The sequence below is a fragment of the Dermochelys coriacea genome, chromosome 23 (assembly GCF_009764565.3).
Source record: "Dermochelys coriacea isolate rDerCor1 chromosome 23, rDerCor1.pri.v4, whole genome shotgun sequence".
Lineage (NCBI taxonomy): Eukaryota > Metazoa > Chordata > Testudines > Dermochelyidae > Dermochelys > Dermochelys coriacea.
Window position 1 is genome coordinate 5479773 of NC_050090.1, and position 16446 is coordinate 5496218.

Sequence of the window (16446 nt, forward strand, 5' to 3'; positions counted from 1 at the left end):
CCTGCATGCCTCAAAACAGCTGGTTGTGGCGGGCAGGCAGGAGAAGTGGGGAGGGAGGGGGAAATGCTGATCGTCGGGGCCACTGATGGGCAGGAGGCGCTGGGGAGGAGGGGGGAGCTGATGGGGGGCTGCCGATGAGTGCTCAGCAATCACCATTTTTCCCCCATGGGTGCTCCAGCCCCGTAACACCCACGGAGTCGGTGCCTATGGCTGCAGGTCAGGGTTGAGGGACACCAGCAAAGCCAAGCTACAGCTCTCTCCTGTGGGTTAGTCTAGCCCGACGGCGGGGCAGGGCCTGCATCAGAGCTTGTTACGCAAGGGATTTTCTCGGCTAAGTTGCTGTGGTGTTTTCGTTTGCTCCTGGGCTGTGGTTAAGTAATAGGGTGGGGAGGCTGCATCCTCCTCCCTTCCCAGGCAGAGCCCCTGGGTCTGCCCCTAGCCCCAGGCTGTGTCAGTGCAGGTGGCCAGTCTGGGGAGGGCCCAAAGGCAGCCTGATTGAGGCCCTCCAGGCCAAGATCATCCCCCCAGCCCTTCCCTGACTCCCCCTTTGGGCTGGGTTGTACCTAGGGCTGGGTGTGCTAGGTGCTGGCTTTGCTGGGTACTGGGTGTGCTGAGCTCTGGGTGTGCCAGGTGCTGGGTGTCCGGGTGCTGGTGTCTCGGGCTGGGTGTGCTGGGTGCTGGTTGTACCAAGCTCTGGGTGTGCTGAGCTCTGGGTGTGCCGGGTGCTGGGTGTACCGAAGTCTCGGTGTGTCGGGTTCTGCGTGTACTGAACTCTAGGTATGCTGGGTGGGCCTAGGGCTGGGTGTGCCGAGCTCTGGGTGTGCTGAGCGCTGGATGTGCTGGATGTTGGATGCACCAAGCTCTGGGTGTGCCTAGATCTGGGCATGCTGGGTGCTGTCACTGCTCTCCATGGTGCTGAAGGGGAACCCAGCTCTGGCAGGCAGTATCTGGGCAGCACCCGTTCCCAGCTCAGCCCATGTGTCTCTGGGAGTCGCCCAGCTCTCTGAGTGGGTACAACACCCCCGCTGGGCTCCTCCATGGAGACTGGAGCACGCTTGTCTCCACACGGTGCTAGGGGGCGATGTGCTACAGGGAGTGGGGGACGAGTGATCCTTGTATGTCATATGGAACCCCAGCAGGGGCTGCAGCTCAGCGCTGGGGGGTCCTTGTATAAACAGCCCTATGCCCCACCCCAGGGGGGGCTGCAGCTCAGCGCTGGTCAAAGGCAATGGAAGCTGCTGGAGCTCATTCCCCACCCCCGCTAACACCCCCCCCCCCCCGTCTTTTCCCTTGGCAGGCCAAGCTGATCGTCCCCAACAGCACGGCTGGGCTGATCATCGGCAAAGGAGGTGCCACGGTGAAGGCCATCATGGAGCAGTCGGGGGCCTGGGTTCAGCTGAGCCAGAAGCCAGAGGGCATCAACCTGCAGGAGCGGGTGGTGACAATCAGCGGGGAGCCCGAACAGATCCGCAAGGCGGTGGACATCATTGTGCAGAAAATCCAGGAGGACCCGCAGAGCAGCAGCTGCCTCAACATCAGCTACGCCAACATCACCGGCCCCGTGGCCAACTCCAACCCCACCGGCTCGCCCTACGCCAACTCCACGGACGTGCTGCCAGCTGCCGCCGCCGCCGCCACCGCCTCGGGCCTGCTGGGACACACCAGCCTGGCCAGCGTCGGGGCCTTCCCAGCGGCCCTGCCGGGCTTCTCTGGCAGTGACCTGCTGGCCATCAGCACGGCCCTCAACACCTTGGCCAGTTACGGATACAACACCAACTCCCTGGGGCTGGGGCTCAATTCTGCCGCCGCCTCTGGCGTGCTGGCCGCCGTGGCGGCTGGTGCCAATCCTGCCGCGGCTGCTGCCGCCAACCTCCTGGCCTCCTACGCCAGCGATGCCTCCGCCAGCACCAGCACGCCGGCTGGTGCTGTGGGGGCCTTCACCCTGGGCTCCCTGGCGGCCGCCACCGGGGCGGCCAACGGCTACCTGGGCACGGCTTCGCCGCTGGTGGCCAGCTCCTTCCTGGCCACGGAGAAGCTGGTGGAAAGTGCCAAGGATATGGTGGAGATCGCGGTGCCAGAGAATCTGGTGGGGGCCATCTTGGGCAAAGGGGGCAAGACGCTGGTGGAGTATCAGGAGCTGACGGGCGCCCGGATCCAGATCTCCAAAAAGGGAGAGTTTATCCCGGGCACCAGGAACCGTAAAGTCACCATCACCGGCACGCCGGCAGCCACGCAGGCTGCCCAGTACCTCATCAGCCAGCGAGTGACGTACGAGCAGGGGGTGCGAGCCACCAACCCGCAGAAAGTAGGGTAGGGCCGGAGGGAGCCACGAAAGGGAGAAATCCATTTTAAATGTCAAACCAACCAACCAACAGGCCCCCCCTCCCCCTCTGCCCATCCCCCGCACGCCCCCAGACATGCATCCCCTCCAATAGGGAGGGGTCCCCCCCATCTAATGACCAGCTCCGATCCAGACGCGATCTCCGGATCGGCCCGCGGACCTTGCCGTGCGTTCTGTCTGATATGTATATATTGCACTTCTTTTTTTTTTAATAGAAAAAGAAAATGGGTCAAATTTTCTCTTTATTTCCTTTCTTTACAAATTTTCTTTCTGCCCCCCCCTTGCCCCCCCAGCCAGACCCCCCACCCCCTGCTCTCTCTATTAAGGGAGCAGATCGCACTTTGGGGAGTGGATCCCTTTAAGACTGGGGGGAATTGGATTTTGATCCATAATTGGGGGAGGGGTGATTGGAGCCGATCTGGACCCATGTTGAGATGAGGGGGGGTGGGGAACGGGGTCTTGGCATGAGCCACAGCTGCCGTAAATCTCCCACATACCCCCTCTGTTAGCTGGGTCTTATTGAACTTAAGCTGCAACGCGGCGTTTCACTGAGGCGTTTTATTTTCTGCATGTAGATAGTCAAATTGTGTTGAACTCGGGGAGGGAGGTGGGGGGTTAAGTTAGGACTGGGGGTGGTTTTTGTGGGTTGGGGGGGTAGTTATTCATATCTTCAGCAAAAGTGGGGGGACGCACTCCCCCTCTTCCTCCAGAAAGAAAGCAACATATCTCTAGGGCGTAACTGGAAAGGTGGCTGCGCTGTCCCCGTGCGGAGTGGGGTGGGAGTCTGTCCATGGAGTAGCCACAGGGCTGGGTTTTGTCGTCTCGCTCGGCAGTGTCTGCCAGACCGGGTGATTGGAGGGTGGGGAGATAAGGAGCAGAACATGAAGCTGTGACAAGAAGCATGGTGGTATGTGATGTATTGTGGCGTAGGGGGCTACTTCCTGTGATGCCATAGGCTACTTCTTGTGACATCACAAGTGTCTACCAGTGATGTGGTATGCTACTTCTTGTGGTGTAGGAGGCTATTTCCTGTGATGTGATAGGCTATTTCTTGTGACATCACCAGTGATGTAGTATGTTACTTCCTGTGATGTACGAGGCTACTTGCTGTGGTATAAACACCTGCCTGGGACACGTCAGGCTGCTTCCTGTGATGTCATAGCCTGCTTCCTGTGACAGACAGGGCCAAACCGTCCGGGTGTGGTTTTATTTTCCTTCTGAGGTGTTCTGTAAATGCTGGTGTCACATCCATCTAGGGAGGAATCTCTCCCCACACAACCCCCAGGAACGCGAGCGGCCGAGCCCATCCCGCTGGAGCAGCGACAGGACAGGGAACCCAGGCATTACCGCCGCTCGCACAGGCCCCGGGCAGCTGGCACGGCCAGGAAAGTGAAGCACTAGGCAGCTGCCTCCCCGCAGCTACCACTCAGTATTAAAGCCCGGCTGGGGCGATGGCTATTTTCTCAGCACCGGGGGCGGATATTGGCATCTTCACCATGGACCTCATGACTGCCCCCCACCATTGCTCTAGGGAAGGAACATTTCTCCTCTTCCTCTTCCTTAGAACCCCTGCCCTCTCCCCCCCTGCCTCCCCCAGGATCTCCTTGATGCCTCAAGCAGTATTATCACCTAGAGCCAGCCAAGGGCTCCTCCTGCTGGCAGCGCAGCCTGTGGGCAGTGTGGAAAGGACCTTGCTTCACATATCAGTGACTCAGAGCAGTCCGTGAGAGCCAGATGCCCAGTAGCCCTGGGCTAGTGCCAGGGTCAGGCCCAGAAGCCCCTGGGCTAGTGCCAGAGTATCCAGTAGCCATTCTGTGATCAAATCAGTGGGGCCATTCTCTGCACCGTGTTTACAGCTGACCCTTTTTTAATACACCGCTTTTGCCAGGGCCCTCCAGGGCTTCTGGAAACAGGGATGTTTTCCTTTTGACCGCTCCCACCCCTGTCTGTACTGGCTTGTTGTCGTAGGGTGGCTTGGGGGTGCTCCGCTGCAGGCTGGCTTGTTATTGTAGGATCCTTCTGAAGCTTTTGGCTGAACAGGCTGGTTTGTTAGTTGTAATGTTGCTCCTGTGTGTCAGGCTTCTTACATTGTTGTGTTATTGTAGGGTTGCTCATGAGCCCTGGGTTGTATACACTGGCTTGTTATAGTAGGGTCATTCAGGAGCCCTGGGTTATATACACCAGGTTATTATTGTAGGGTTGCTCAGAAGCCCTGGGTTATATACACTGGCTTGTTATTATAGGGTTACTCAGGAGCCCTGGGTTATATACATTGGTTTGTTATTGTAGGGTTGCTCAGAAGCCATGGGCTGTATACACTGGCTTGTTATTGTAGGATTGCTCAGAAGCCCTGGGTTGCATACACTGGCTTGTTATTGTAGGGTTGCTCAGAAGCTCTGGGCTGAAAATGCTGGTTTGTTTCCGGAGGGTTGTTTGTGAGCCCGGGGCAGATTTGGTATTGGGGCGGGGGTTACTCATGAGCACTGGAAGAGGCAGGAATGAAATAAGCATATTACCAGTGGCAGGTGGGGATGGTGAGCGGCTCTGCACCAGTGCTGTGCTCGGAGAGACCCCCTCAGAGCCGGGACCCTGTGCCCGGGGGGACGGGCCATCCACTTAAGTGCTTCATAGGTCCAAATGCAGTCACAGCCCCTAGAAAACCCCTTCCCCCGTCTGACCCCCACAGGAACCCCATTGCCCCCCCGCCCTAGGGATCCCCTCCCCATCTGACCCCGTATCCCACCTCAACCCCAGTTAGCATCAGCACTTATCCCATTATCCTCCCCACCTGACACTGGCACTTACCCCCTAACGCCCCCACCCAGGAGCCCAAAGGAGCCCCCTCTCCATGTGACACCGGCCGTTCACCCCCAACCCCAGTGGCGAGCTGTGGATTTGTGCAATATTTTACCCTGAGAAGGAAAATCTCTTCCTGACCCCCAGCTGGCCTTCAGTCCTGGCACAGGCAGGTTTGCTTTGCATGGCACTTGTCAGGCTCCAGAGCTCACCTTAGGGCAGCCGTGTCCACGTTGCTCCAGCAGGTAGACAGTCGGACAGGAATTGGGGACAGACTCAGGGGAAGGGGCTAGCGGTGGGTTTGGGATTTGGGGGGCGGAGGGGCCCCTCCATGTTAGCTAGCAGAGATCAATCATTTTCCATTCGTTAGCCGAGGGCTGAGGGAGGGGGGTTTGTAACCTTTTGAACTAGGGAACAAAACAAATGTGAAAATATTTACTACTAAAAAGGAAGCAATATTTAAGTAGCATCTTGCACTGAATCTCGGAGGTGAGATGAGAGGCAGAGAGGCAGGGCCGGGAGACTCGGCCCTTTTACATGGGTCGGGCCAGATCCTGTGCTGGAGTAAATAGGCCTTGCTCCGCCCATGTTGGGAGCTCCGCCCATTCCTGCCAGCTGTGGGAGCGGCCCGACTGGTTCTGGGATTTTTTGTGTCGAACAAAACGTGCTGCTGTAGCCTATGGTAGGGGTGTTGCATATCAAACTTTGCAAAGGGAGGCGGGAGGAGGGGTAGGGAGGTGTTTTTTGTGCCAAAATATTTGTCTGTCTTTTTCGATACATGCCTGCATAGAGGGTGTGACCCGACGTGCATGGGGCAGCCCTATGTGACCCGGCATGCCTGGGGTAGCCCTCACTGGAAATGCCAAGGTCAGGGCAGGCTGCAAAAGGGCCCACCAGGTCACAGAGGGATTACCTGATTTAACCCCAAAACTACTCCGATGGCCCAAGGCTATGCTGGAAAACCTACCCCATTGCTAGGTAATACGGGGGTGTGTTTAATATGGCATCCTCATTAAAAATACTACAGCCATATCCGAAAACACCACAGTAACACCATCATAGTAACGCTATGATAACCTGAAATGTTTTCATAAAGATACCTGATTAAAAGTACTTTAGCAATATCCTAAAACACTACAGTGACACCCCAAAGTACTTGAGTATGATAAGTCAGGGTATGTTTTCATAAATATACCCTTTTAAAAGTACCACAGCCATATCCTATAATACTACAACACCCCAAAATACTTCAGTAACACTAGGATAACCTGGAGTGTTTTCCTACAGGCACCTGTGCAAAAATACTACAGTATTGGCTAAAATACTTCAGTAGCATTAACCTGAGCTGTCGAGCTTTCAGTTGCTGTTGTAGCAGGATATAAGGATACACTTGTAAAGTGAAATGTTCCAGCATTCTTCAATATTATCCCAAATACTGTAATAAATAGAATCAGTCACAGTTGGTTAGAACCAAAAATGGGAGTTATTTTTAAGTCCTTAACACAAAACCATTTTGGTTTTCTTGACATGTCTAATTTTGGGGGGAATTTTTCTAAAGTTACTTTTCACAAACTCTCCCCCCCGCCCTCATTTTGGCTTGCCATGTTTTCATCCAGCCACTTTGGATGACTGGCTTCCTTGCAAGATGGAATATATTAGGCAGCATCAAAAATGTATTTTTCCTGAAATTGCCCATTTTTAAAAAAATACCAAAAATTTGATGGTGTATGAGGGTAGCATCTGGGAGTCTCAGTCATGGACCAGATCGGCCTCATGCCAGGTGCTGTCCAGACACAGAACAGAAAGATGGTGGCTGCTGCTATTAAAAAAACTACCCAGGCAATTAGCAAAATGAAAAATCTGTCCGTTTCCAAATATGATGGGACAAAAATACTTTCCAAATCCCAGTGAAATTTACATGACATTTTTCCCCCCACTGTCAGAGCTAACCCGATACTGAGATGTAGCATTTGGGGCTAACACTTTACAGTGCCGTGGTGTTTTGGATGATCCTTGCAGAATGCTAGGATACCTGAATCAAAAATACTCTAGCATCCTCGCCCCAAATACTGCAGCAATGTGACTATGAAGGGGCATCATATTCAGACTATTACTCTACGATGCTGGAGTATTTTGGATCCTTCCTGTAGAGTGCTAGGAGGCGCTTCTAACAATACTATAGCATTGTTCATTAACCCAGCAAAATGCTGCAGGAACATTACTATGAATTGTAGCATGTTAGGACTAGTACCTTACAGTGCTGTAGTGTCTGGGATCATCAACAGATTGCTGTAAGTCTACTGTTATACCCCATTATCCCCCCGAATACGGTCATAACCCCACTGCACTAGGTAGCTTTTGGGGGCTATTAATCAATGATACTGCTGTACTTTGGGATCATTCCTGTAGAATGTTGTAAGATACCCTTATAAAAGATTCCAAATGTAAATCATTACTACAGCACTCATCAGTAAGATCTCAAAGTGCTGTAGTAACATTGTTTCAAGGTGCAGCATTTGGCAGGGTTGTTACTCAAATACTGGAGTGTTTGTGGCTCATCAGTAAAGGCAGTGTGGACGACTGGGTAGAGAATTGGAGTAGATATGGGTTTTGTTCCCAGCTCGGCCTGCTGGGGGACAATGGGCCTCCCAGCTCCTTGCCTCAGTTTCCCCATTTGTATAATGGGAATAAAGGTAGTGACCTCTTCTGCAAAGCACTTTGAGCTCTACAGAAGAAATGGGCTGTACAAAAACTAGGTGGTATTATTGCTCAAAGCAAACCCTTAGAAAATACTAGTGTTCACTAGGACTGCCACAAAATACTGCAGCAATGTGTAGCATCTTGGGGTTAATATGGAGTATTCCAGGCTAGTACTGAGGGGATCTGTTCCCTATGCGGCATCTATCTGAAAAAGACTTGACCAAACTTTTTTTGAAGTGCCAAACTTTTTATTTATAGAGAACATGCAGCTATTAAAAAGAGGGTGGGGGGAGGGGGAATGAAGTTTTTAGATGTTCTACAAGATTTAAAAAAAAATTAAAAAAGGGAAAAAAATAAAATAGAAAAAGAGACATAAACAATAGATCATGTTAGCGGATCTGAACCCTGGGTCCTTTCTTAGTGGCTTTTAAAGAAAATTTAATAAAATAATAAAAAAATAGCATAATAAACTAAAAGAGAGAGTCCTTGGGCCAGGTTTTCCAAGGGATTTAGGCACCCATCTGCATATGTTGGTGCCTAAATCCCTTGGGCAACCTGGGCCCAGGTCTCTGGGCTATAGCCTCAGCGACTAGGAAGTGAGACATCTCCATTGATAACGGTTTGCTGGCCCTGTTGTGTCCCGCCTCCCGGGGGTGCCACTACAGTGTCCTGTATCCCCCCTGCTCTGCTGCTGCCTTGTGGCACAGGGGGTGGGGTCCGGGGCTGCATTCTGCAGGCTGCACCTTCACCCTGGGTGTTGAGCTGCCGGAGGGGAGTCGGGGCCACTCTTAGCTCGTTCTCTGCCAGCGGGTGGCTCATTGGCACGGGGACTGGAGGAGGGAGGCAGAGGCTGTAATTTATGGGTCAGGAGATGAGCCAGGGCCCTTGGAAATCAACCTGTGGCTGCTGCCAGTGCTGGGTGGGGGCTGCTTGGACGCAGGAGAGCTGGCCTGCCTGTCACGCATTGGGCGCTCACCCAGCCCGCTGGCCCCTCTAGTCATGATGTGAGCCCCTGGCAGCCCCTGTAGTTTAGGCTTTGTCTAGTCTTGATGCCTCCGCATGCATCAAAGCCAGGGCTGTGGGGGTCCCAATTCCCCATTGGCATGTGGGGGGCTTGGAGAGGCTTTGGGAAGATCAGTCCCCTGCTCAACTGGTGCAGAAGCCACCTCTTCTTCCCCAGGTCCCTCCCAAGCCGGACGCTGCCAGTGGAGTGCCAGCCAGGGACTGGGGCTGGGCCCGGCCTGGATGTGGGTCCCCTCTCCCTTTTCCCACCCTTCCCCCCATCTAAATAGCAGCGGTTCTTGAATGTGATGGCTCCCTCCTGGACCCGCTTTGCCCCCACCCCATTCTGGCTCCGGGAGCCTTCACAGTGCCAAATGGAAGTTGTCTTTCCTCTTCCCCATCCCGCTCGGAAGGGCAGCAGCGGTGGAGGCAGAGCCAGGCTGTCCCCGCTCTCCCTGGCCTCCACCCTCAGCGGAGCATGAGGGGCGCTCTCAGAGCAGGAGGGTGAATCTGATTTGCTGAGCCCTGGCACCCTCCCCTCCCTACCCCTCTTGTATTTAAAGGCAATAAAGTCTGAGACTCAAACAGGAGGGGTGGGAGTTGGGGAAGGAGCTGGTGGGATTTGCTCTGAGCATGATTCAGGTCCCCCTGTGCTGAGTGTGAACTCTTTAGGACACGGCATCTCTCTGGGAGTGTACCATACGCCCCGGGGGACAGGATCTCAGCTAGGAGGGGAGGGACAGACACCCCTGTCTTGTTTCCATTTGCTCACCAGTACCTGTTCCCTCGCATTTACCATGTCACTGTTTGATCTCCCAGAACGTGATATTGACTAGAGCAGAAGGAGGCACCAACACCTCTGTCCCCGACCCCTGTGTTTGTCTCTCGTGCCTCCTTTCTCCAGTGCCAAGCAGCTCCCGATCATCCTAACTCCCTTTTAATTTCTGTCCGGACATCCATTCGGAGCACCCCTCCATACACATCGATGAGTTCAGACACACTCGCAACACACAAATCTCTATAAATATATATAGGCCAACTATATATATCTATATATCAAAAAGCTAATCAGCGAGGGACTAAAGACACAGTAGCCGGCTACCTCGGGACTGCTTTTCTAAATCCACACTCATCTTCTCTGCATCGAGAACATTTCTAAGCTGGTTGCTTTTCAGAGACAACCTGTCACCAAACTCTGCCTCATCTGAACGGGATTCATCTCGAATTTTTGTCGCTGCTGCGGAGAGCCATCCTGTTTCCAACCACCGTCTCCTGAACTTCTGACCTCCACCCCACCCTCATCTTGAACTTTTTAACGCCCCACTCCTCCCCACCCCCCTTTTCTGTGTCCATCAAATCTGTTTTCTGGACTTCCCCCCCCCACATCTTCCATGTTAAAAAGACCAACAAAGCAATTCTATATCTGATAATTCTCTTTCTAGAGCTATCGATATAGAAAGGAAGTGAAGCAAAGACTGTTGAATGGCCGCACATCGGCTATTAACCTGGACGATCAGAGATCATCTCATTTTTCCCAGGGATGAGGGGTGAGGAATGTTTTTTTTTTCCCCCTTCCCGTTAATCTCATTGCTTCATTGTAAATACTCAGTTTTGTTCAATTGTCAGAGGGGGAAACATTTTGTGTTTGACGTCCAAGAGGAGCTGGTGCATAAACAGGTTTGTGCTTGGACAGCGAGTGTAGGGCGAAGCTGTCTCTGAGACAGAGGCCCCCGAGGGACAGGAAGCTTGGCCTGTGACCCTGAGCGTCAGCCCCACAGCCATTCCTGCCATCAAGCCGTTGCAAATGGACCGACGCCTATTTACACTGGCGGCCCTGAGCTCATCTAGGAGGTCTCCCTGAACAGATGACATTCCTTGGCTCCCTTGCGCATCAATGAGCCAGCTTCTCAGCTGGGGTAAATCCACTGGTTCTGCTGATGCCCAGGTGGCTGTGCTGACAGGCCCCAGCTGAGGCTGATGCATTCATTCTGGGGAAGGCCGGGGGCCCAAGCAGAATAGCTGCTTTCGTTTCTTCTCAAGGGGACGGGGAAGCGAGGTGAGGCAGGGACAGCAAAACTGGGCAGGCCTTGCTGACGCATTTCCTGCACTGAAAGTGGGTGGTTTGAGTGGTTTGAGTAGGGGGGAGGGGGCTGGGAGTCAGGACTTCTGGGTTCTGTTCCCAGCTCCGGGAGTTAGGATAGTCTAGGTGCTAGGAGAGTGGGTACAGGAAGCCAGGTGTCCGGGGATCTGCTTCCTCTAAGAGGGCAGCGGGATTTTTAATGGCTAGAACAGGGGGAAGCAGAGAGGATTTGGCGACTGGGTCACCACCCCAATAGCCATTGCAGTGCCCATAAGCCAAACAACGGCCAGATCTAGATGCTTAAGTCAAAGTCAAACGCAAGTTATTTGGCTCCATAATGGGGTGAAAGTGAAGGGCCTGAGATCTAGGGATCTCTTCTGGCCTTCAACTCCCTGCATTTTTCTTGGACAGCAAAGCCCGTCCTGAGGAGACAACTGATTGCTTCCCCAGCCCCCCAGCAGAAGAATTCTGGAACTCTCCAAGCCCAGCTCATTTTATGCAACAGCCTCTGGTCATTTTCTCTCCCTCTCCATTGACTCTCTCTTTAACAACCTATTTATTTGAATCATTTTTTATTATTTTTTTTCTGGGCGTGGGTGGGGGGCGGGGTGGGGGTGATCTGTTAAAGGGAAGGGTCGAGACTACGTGTCATTGTTTTAAAGAGCCAAGACCTCCATTACCATGGCTAAGTAGTGAAATCTGAGTGTTCCGGTAGGTTTGTGTGTGTAAAGTTGTGTATTAACTTGTGCTTAGTGGAGTCAGCATTTTTAGTGCTTAATACTATTAACTCATTTCTGTCATGATAAATGTTCATTCATGGCATCACTTCCGTCTTCTGTTGTCGTTTTTTCTTTGCATTTCACAACACTTTTAACCCATTACTAATGGAGCGAGGCTGGCAGGGTTGGGGGGGCGGGAACCAGAGCCCCATCCCAGGCCAGGATGCCACTGGACGGGAGGGGGCAGAGGTAGGCAGTGGGGAGGGGCAGAGCCCCACAGCAGTATTGGTAGCACTCCAGAGCAGATTGATCAATGTGTTTTGTGCTGCCGATCGCTGCCATATTGAGGACTCCAGGCCAGATCCTCCATGGGTGGGAACGCCAGTGAAGTAGAGGAATTGTTGCTGATTGACATCGGCTGGGGATCTGGCCCAATTGACTCCAATGGAGCTACGGCCCACTGACACCAGCTGGGATCTGGCCCAATTGACTCCAATAGAGCTACGGCCGATTGACTTCAGCTGGGATCCAGCCCATTGACTCCATTGGAGCTATGGCCGATTGACCCAAGCTGGGATCTGGCCCATTGACTCCAATGGAGCTACGGCCAATTGACACCAGCTGGGATCTGGCCCATTGACTCCAATGGAACTACGGCTGATTGACACTGGTGGGTACCCTCCTCAGCCCAGCAATGACAGGTCCCAGACAGCAGCAGGGCAACCCACCCCTGCCCCCACTCCCAGCCGTGTGCCCCATGGAACCCACGTGACAGCTGCCTGCTCTGGGGCTGGGGTTTGTCACCTGCTGTCTCAGCCTTGGCTGAGGACCCCGCCCCCAGCTGGTTTTGCCCAGACAGAGAGGTGGGTTTTCGGCTGCAGGGCTGGGCTCTGAGAGCGCGGGGAAGGTGGCTCTGTGCTTTGGTGCCATGACCACGGCTCTGGCCACAACAGAGCCTGGCACATCCCTTCATGGGCTGCCCTGATCAGGGCTTCAGTCCCCACCCCCACCCTGGCCTTTTGTGTCCCCCACATCCCTCCCACTCCACACATACCGCTGGAAACCCAGGGCACCAGTGCCCCTTGGGACAGAGCCGAGAGCAGCCATGCTCCAAGCTCACTCAGCAGCTCCCGCTACAGGTGCCCAGAGGGAGGGGCAGCCTTGCGGTTAAAGCACAGACCAGGGAGGTAGAACTCCTTGGGTTCTCTCCCCAGCTTTGGGAGAGGAGAAAGAGTGGGGCCCAATGCTAGCAGCAAGGAGGGCTGGAAGCTGGGACTCCTGGGGTCTCTCCTCAGCTCTGAGAGGGGAGTGGGGTCTAGTGGTAGGAGCAGGGGGCTGGGAGCCAGGACTCCTGGGTTCTTTCCCAGTTCTGCCACCGACTCCCCATGTAATGGTACCAAGTCACTTCCCTTCTCTAGGCAGGGGTGGGCCGAAGTCATCGATGATGCTCGTGTGCATGGGGGAGGCATTAGAAGCAATGGGCAGTCGTCGGCTGGGATAGCTGGTTCCAGTCTCACTTGGGAAGTGGGGGGCATGTCTGGTATGGCTGCCCCCCAGGCTGGAAGGAGGAGAGCGTGGGCTCCCGAGGGGTGTCAGAGGGAAAATGAGGGGCAAGAACTGGAGCGAGGGGTACGGAGGCCCTGCCCGTTGCTGCTGTCACCATGTGCCACATCCCAGAGCCCTGCAGGGTAGCTCAGCCTCCAGCCATTCTCTCTCCCTGGGGGGCACTGCCCGGTCTAACCCAGCACCCCAGGGGTTTGCAATGGCACGACTGCTAGGGGATCATGTGTCTCTGTCCAGTTACATGTGCAGTCGTGCCAGCCCCCTGGGGTGGGCAGGGGGCGAATACGCCCCTTAGCACCCAGCGGTGATGGGGGATCCTTCCCAGCCAGGTCAGCTGGGGTCTTGGTTGGGGGTTCCTGGCAGGGGGAATCCAGAGAAGGCAGCAGCCTCGGTGGGTGGGAAAAGCAGGGTCCTGCTCCCCCACCCTCCATTCCCAGAGGACGGGGGCTTCTGATTGGCAGCGGGGGGGGGGGGAAGGAGAGACACCCTCTTGGATGGCAGGCCCATTCCCTCCCGCCTTTGCTCATCCTCATGACTACAAACCTGATTGAGCCCCCTTCTGACCCACCCACCATTGTTTTTCCATCCAGCATGCTGGGCGGTTCCATCAGCACCTCCCCTCCCCATCTCTGCTGTCTGTGAGCCATCCCCACCCTGCCCCAGTGCCCGCAGGCGGCACCAACGCTCACTCGCGCCTCGTTTGGGTGCTTATGTCAGACCTGCAAAATGGGGCGAGGGGGGAATCTCTGACCTGCTCCGCAGTCCCCTGGGGGCTGGCACCGCAGCTGGGCTCTCGATGCCATCAGTGGATTCCACTGCAGGGCAGAATGGAGCCCAGCTGGTGCTGTACCGCCCCCTGCAGGGCAGAAGGAGAAGAAGCCCACAATGGGGCAGTAAAGTGGCCATGGGGGACGTGGGTTGTAAAGTCACCAGGCCAACCTGTGACTGGAGGGACCCAGGGGGCAGGAGTCGGTCTGGAGATGGAGGTGGGGTATGGGTGGGTATTTGGAGGAGGATTGAGACTCAGGTGCCATCAGGCCAATGGGCCCAGGGCTGGATCCCCGAGCAGCAGAGGGCCCCGGGCCAACTGTGCCGGCAGGTGAGTGAAAACAAGACGCACGAAGGGCTCTGTGGTGCCAAAGCAGACGCCCAGCTGCAGCACCATGGGAGTGCAGCTGCTACAGGGGGGGCAGCCCAGGCTGAGCAACGAGGCCAGAATTTGCCCTTAGACACCATAAGGAGCCCCTGGGTTTTATGGATGGTGACACTGGAAGTGTACGGTTCCATCCCAAAAGGCAGCGTTGGGCCAGAGGGCATTGGGGGGTTCTTGGCACCCCCTTCAGCTATGAGCCTGGCACCCTGGTGGGAGCAAGAGACACGGACCCTGCTAAACAGAGTGACCCAGGCCTTCATCTGGGGTAAACTGACTGCAGTGGAGCTATGGCCCATTGACCCCAGCTGGGATCTGGCCCCATTGACTCCAATGGAGCTACGGCCCATTGACCCCAGCTGGGATCTGGCCCCATTGACTCCAATGGAGCTACGGCCCATTGACCGCAGCTGGGATCTGGCCCCATTGACTCCAATGGAGCTACAGCCCACTGACCGCAGCTGGGATCTGGCCCCATTGACTCCAATGGAGCTACGGCCCATTGACCCCAGCTGGGATCTGGCCCCATTGACTCCAATGGAGCTACGGCCCATTGACCCCAGCTGGGATCTGGTCCCATTGACACCAGCTGGGATCTGGCCCCATTAACTCCAATGGAGCTACAGCCCATTGACCCCAGCTGGGATCTGGCCCCATTGACTCCAATGGAGCTACGGCCCATTGACCCCAGCTGGGATCTGGCCCCATTGACTCCAATGGAGCTACGGCCCATTGACCCCAGCTGGGATCTGGCCCCATTGACTCCAATGGAGCTACGGCCCATTGACACCAGCTGGGATCTGGTCCCATTGACACCAGCTGGGATCTGGCCCATTGACTCCAGTGGAGCTACGGCCCATTGACACCAGCTGGGATCTGGTCCCATTGACCCCAGCTGGGATCTGGCCCATTGACTCCAATGGAGCTACAGCCCATTGACCCCAGCTGGGATCTGGCCCCATTGACTCCAATGGAGCTACGGCCCATTGACCCCAGCTGGGATCTGGCCCATTGACTCCAATGGAGAGATGCCCATTGACACCAGCTGGGATCTGACCCCATTGACTCCAACAGTTAGGCTCAGTGGTGTCAGATCGGAGCCTCCTCAGAGCGATCGGGAGAGACCCCTTCCCCCCTCTCCCTGCCCCTGAAATCAACGGGGCTAATGGGGCATTGGCCATGGTAGGATGGGCCCATTTGGGTGGGAAGGCGGCACTGCTGCCCACAGTGGTGTCGCTGCACATGGACAAGGCCCAGGTGTTTGGGGGCTGCTTCCTCCCTGACTGCATGAGAGTGGGCAGTGGAGGGGGTCACTCGCATCCTGCTGGTGGGGTGAGGGGCAGGGAGGGCAGGAAGGCAGCCAGACCCAGGGGCTGAGCTAGTCCACTTGGAAAGCCAGGGGCCCAAGGGGACTGGGAATGGACCTGGGAAAGCCCCGGTGGCTTGGCTCTCACCTGGCTGGCTGTCTCCATGAAATGTGTTCATCCTGTGTGGCTGCCCACCCCGCTGCCAAGGGGAGCACTCTCCAGTGATTGCAGGGGTCCCCCAGGCCTTGAGGATGGATTGAGTGTCCTGGAGACTGAGTCCTCTATGTGTCCCCCAGACACCCTCCCCTGCCCTAGGGCCCCCTCTTCCAGAGTGGTGGTGGAGAACCCAGCCTGTGCTGGGGTTGTAAGGGATGGGGGCCTTCAGTGGCACCCTGTAAAGTTGGTGCCTGTGGTAGGGACCCCTGTCCCTGGGCTGAGAACCCCCCAAAATCGTTTTGTACATGGGGCACCAAGTGGCTGCCCCTTAGAACTCCTCACTACCCCCTGCTCTTTATCCCCTGCCCCATCCTGCTCTGCCTCCCAAGCTCCCCCACCGCCTGTGACCCCTCCCCTGTTCCCCCTCCAGGGAGAACCACCAGCCACAAGCTCCCTCTGGTTGCCCTATGACATCATGGGTGACATCACAAGGGAAGGAACCTTCAGAGGGGGGCCCTGGATGCAGAGGGCGACCACGCAGAGGGGCTGGGCCAGGGAGGTGGCAGCCAGGTAATGAACCGTCTTGCAGACCCCAGGGAGAGGTTTCATGGGAGCCCCATCACCTGGGCTGT

At 55.5% G+C, this 16446-nt stretch overlaps 1 protein-coding gene across 1 annotated transcript in view; it reads left to right on the forward strand.

Moving 5' to 3' along the window:
- NOVA2 (NOVA alternative splicing regulator 2) overlaps nucleotides 1–11795 on the forward strand; it is a 46196-nt gene extending 34401 nt beyond the window's left edge. Inside the window, exon 4 of the mRNA XM_038382298.2 lies at nucleotides 1298–11795. Coding sequence (XP_038238226.1) covers nucleotides 1298–2314 — 1017 coding nt within the window. The 3' untranslated portion in view covers nucleotides 2315–11795. The remainder of the gene's footprint in view (nucleotides 1–1297) is intronic.
- The last annotated feature ends 4651 nt before the right edge of the window (nucleotides 11796–16446 follow it).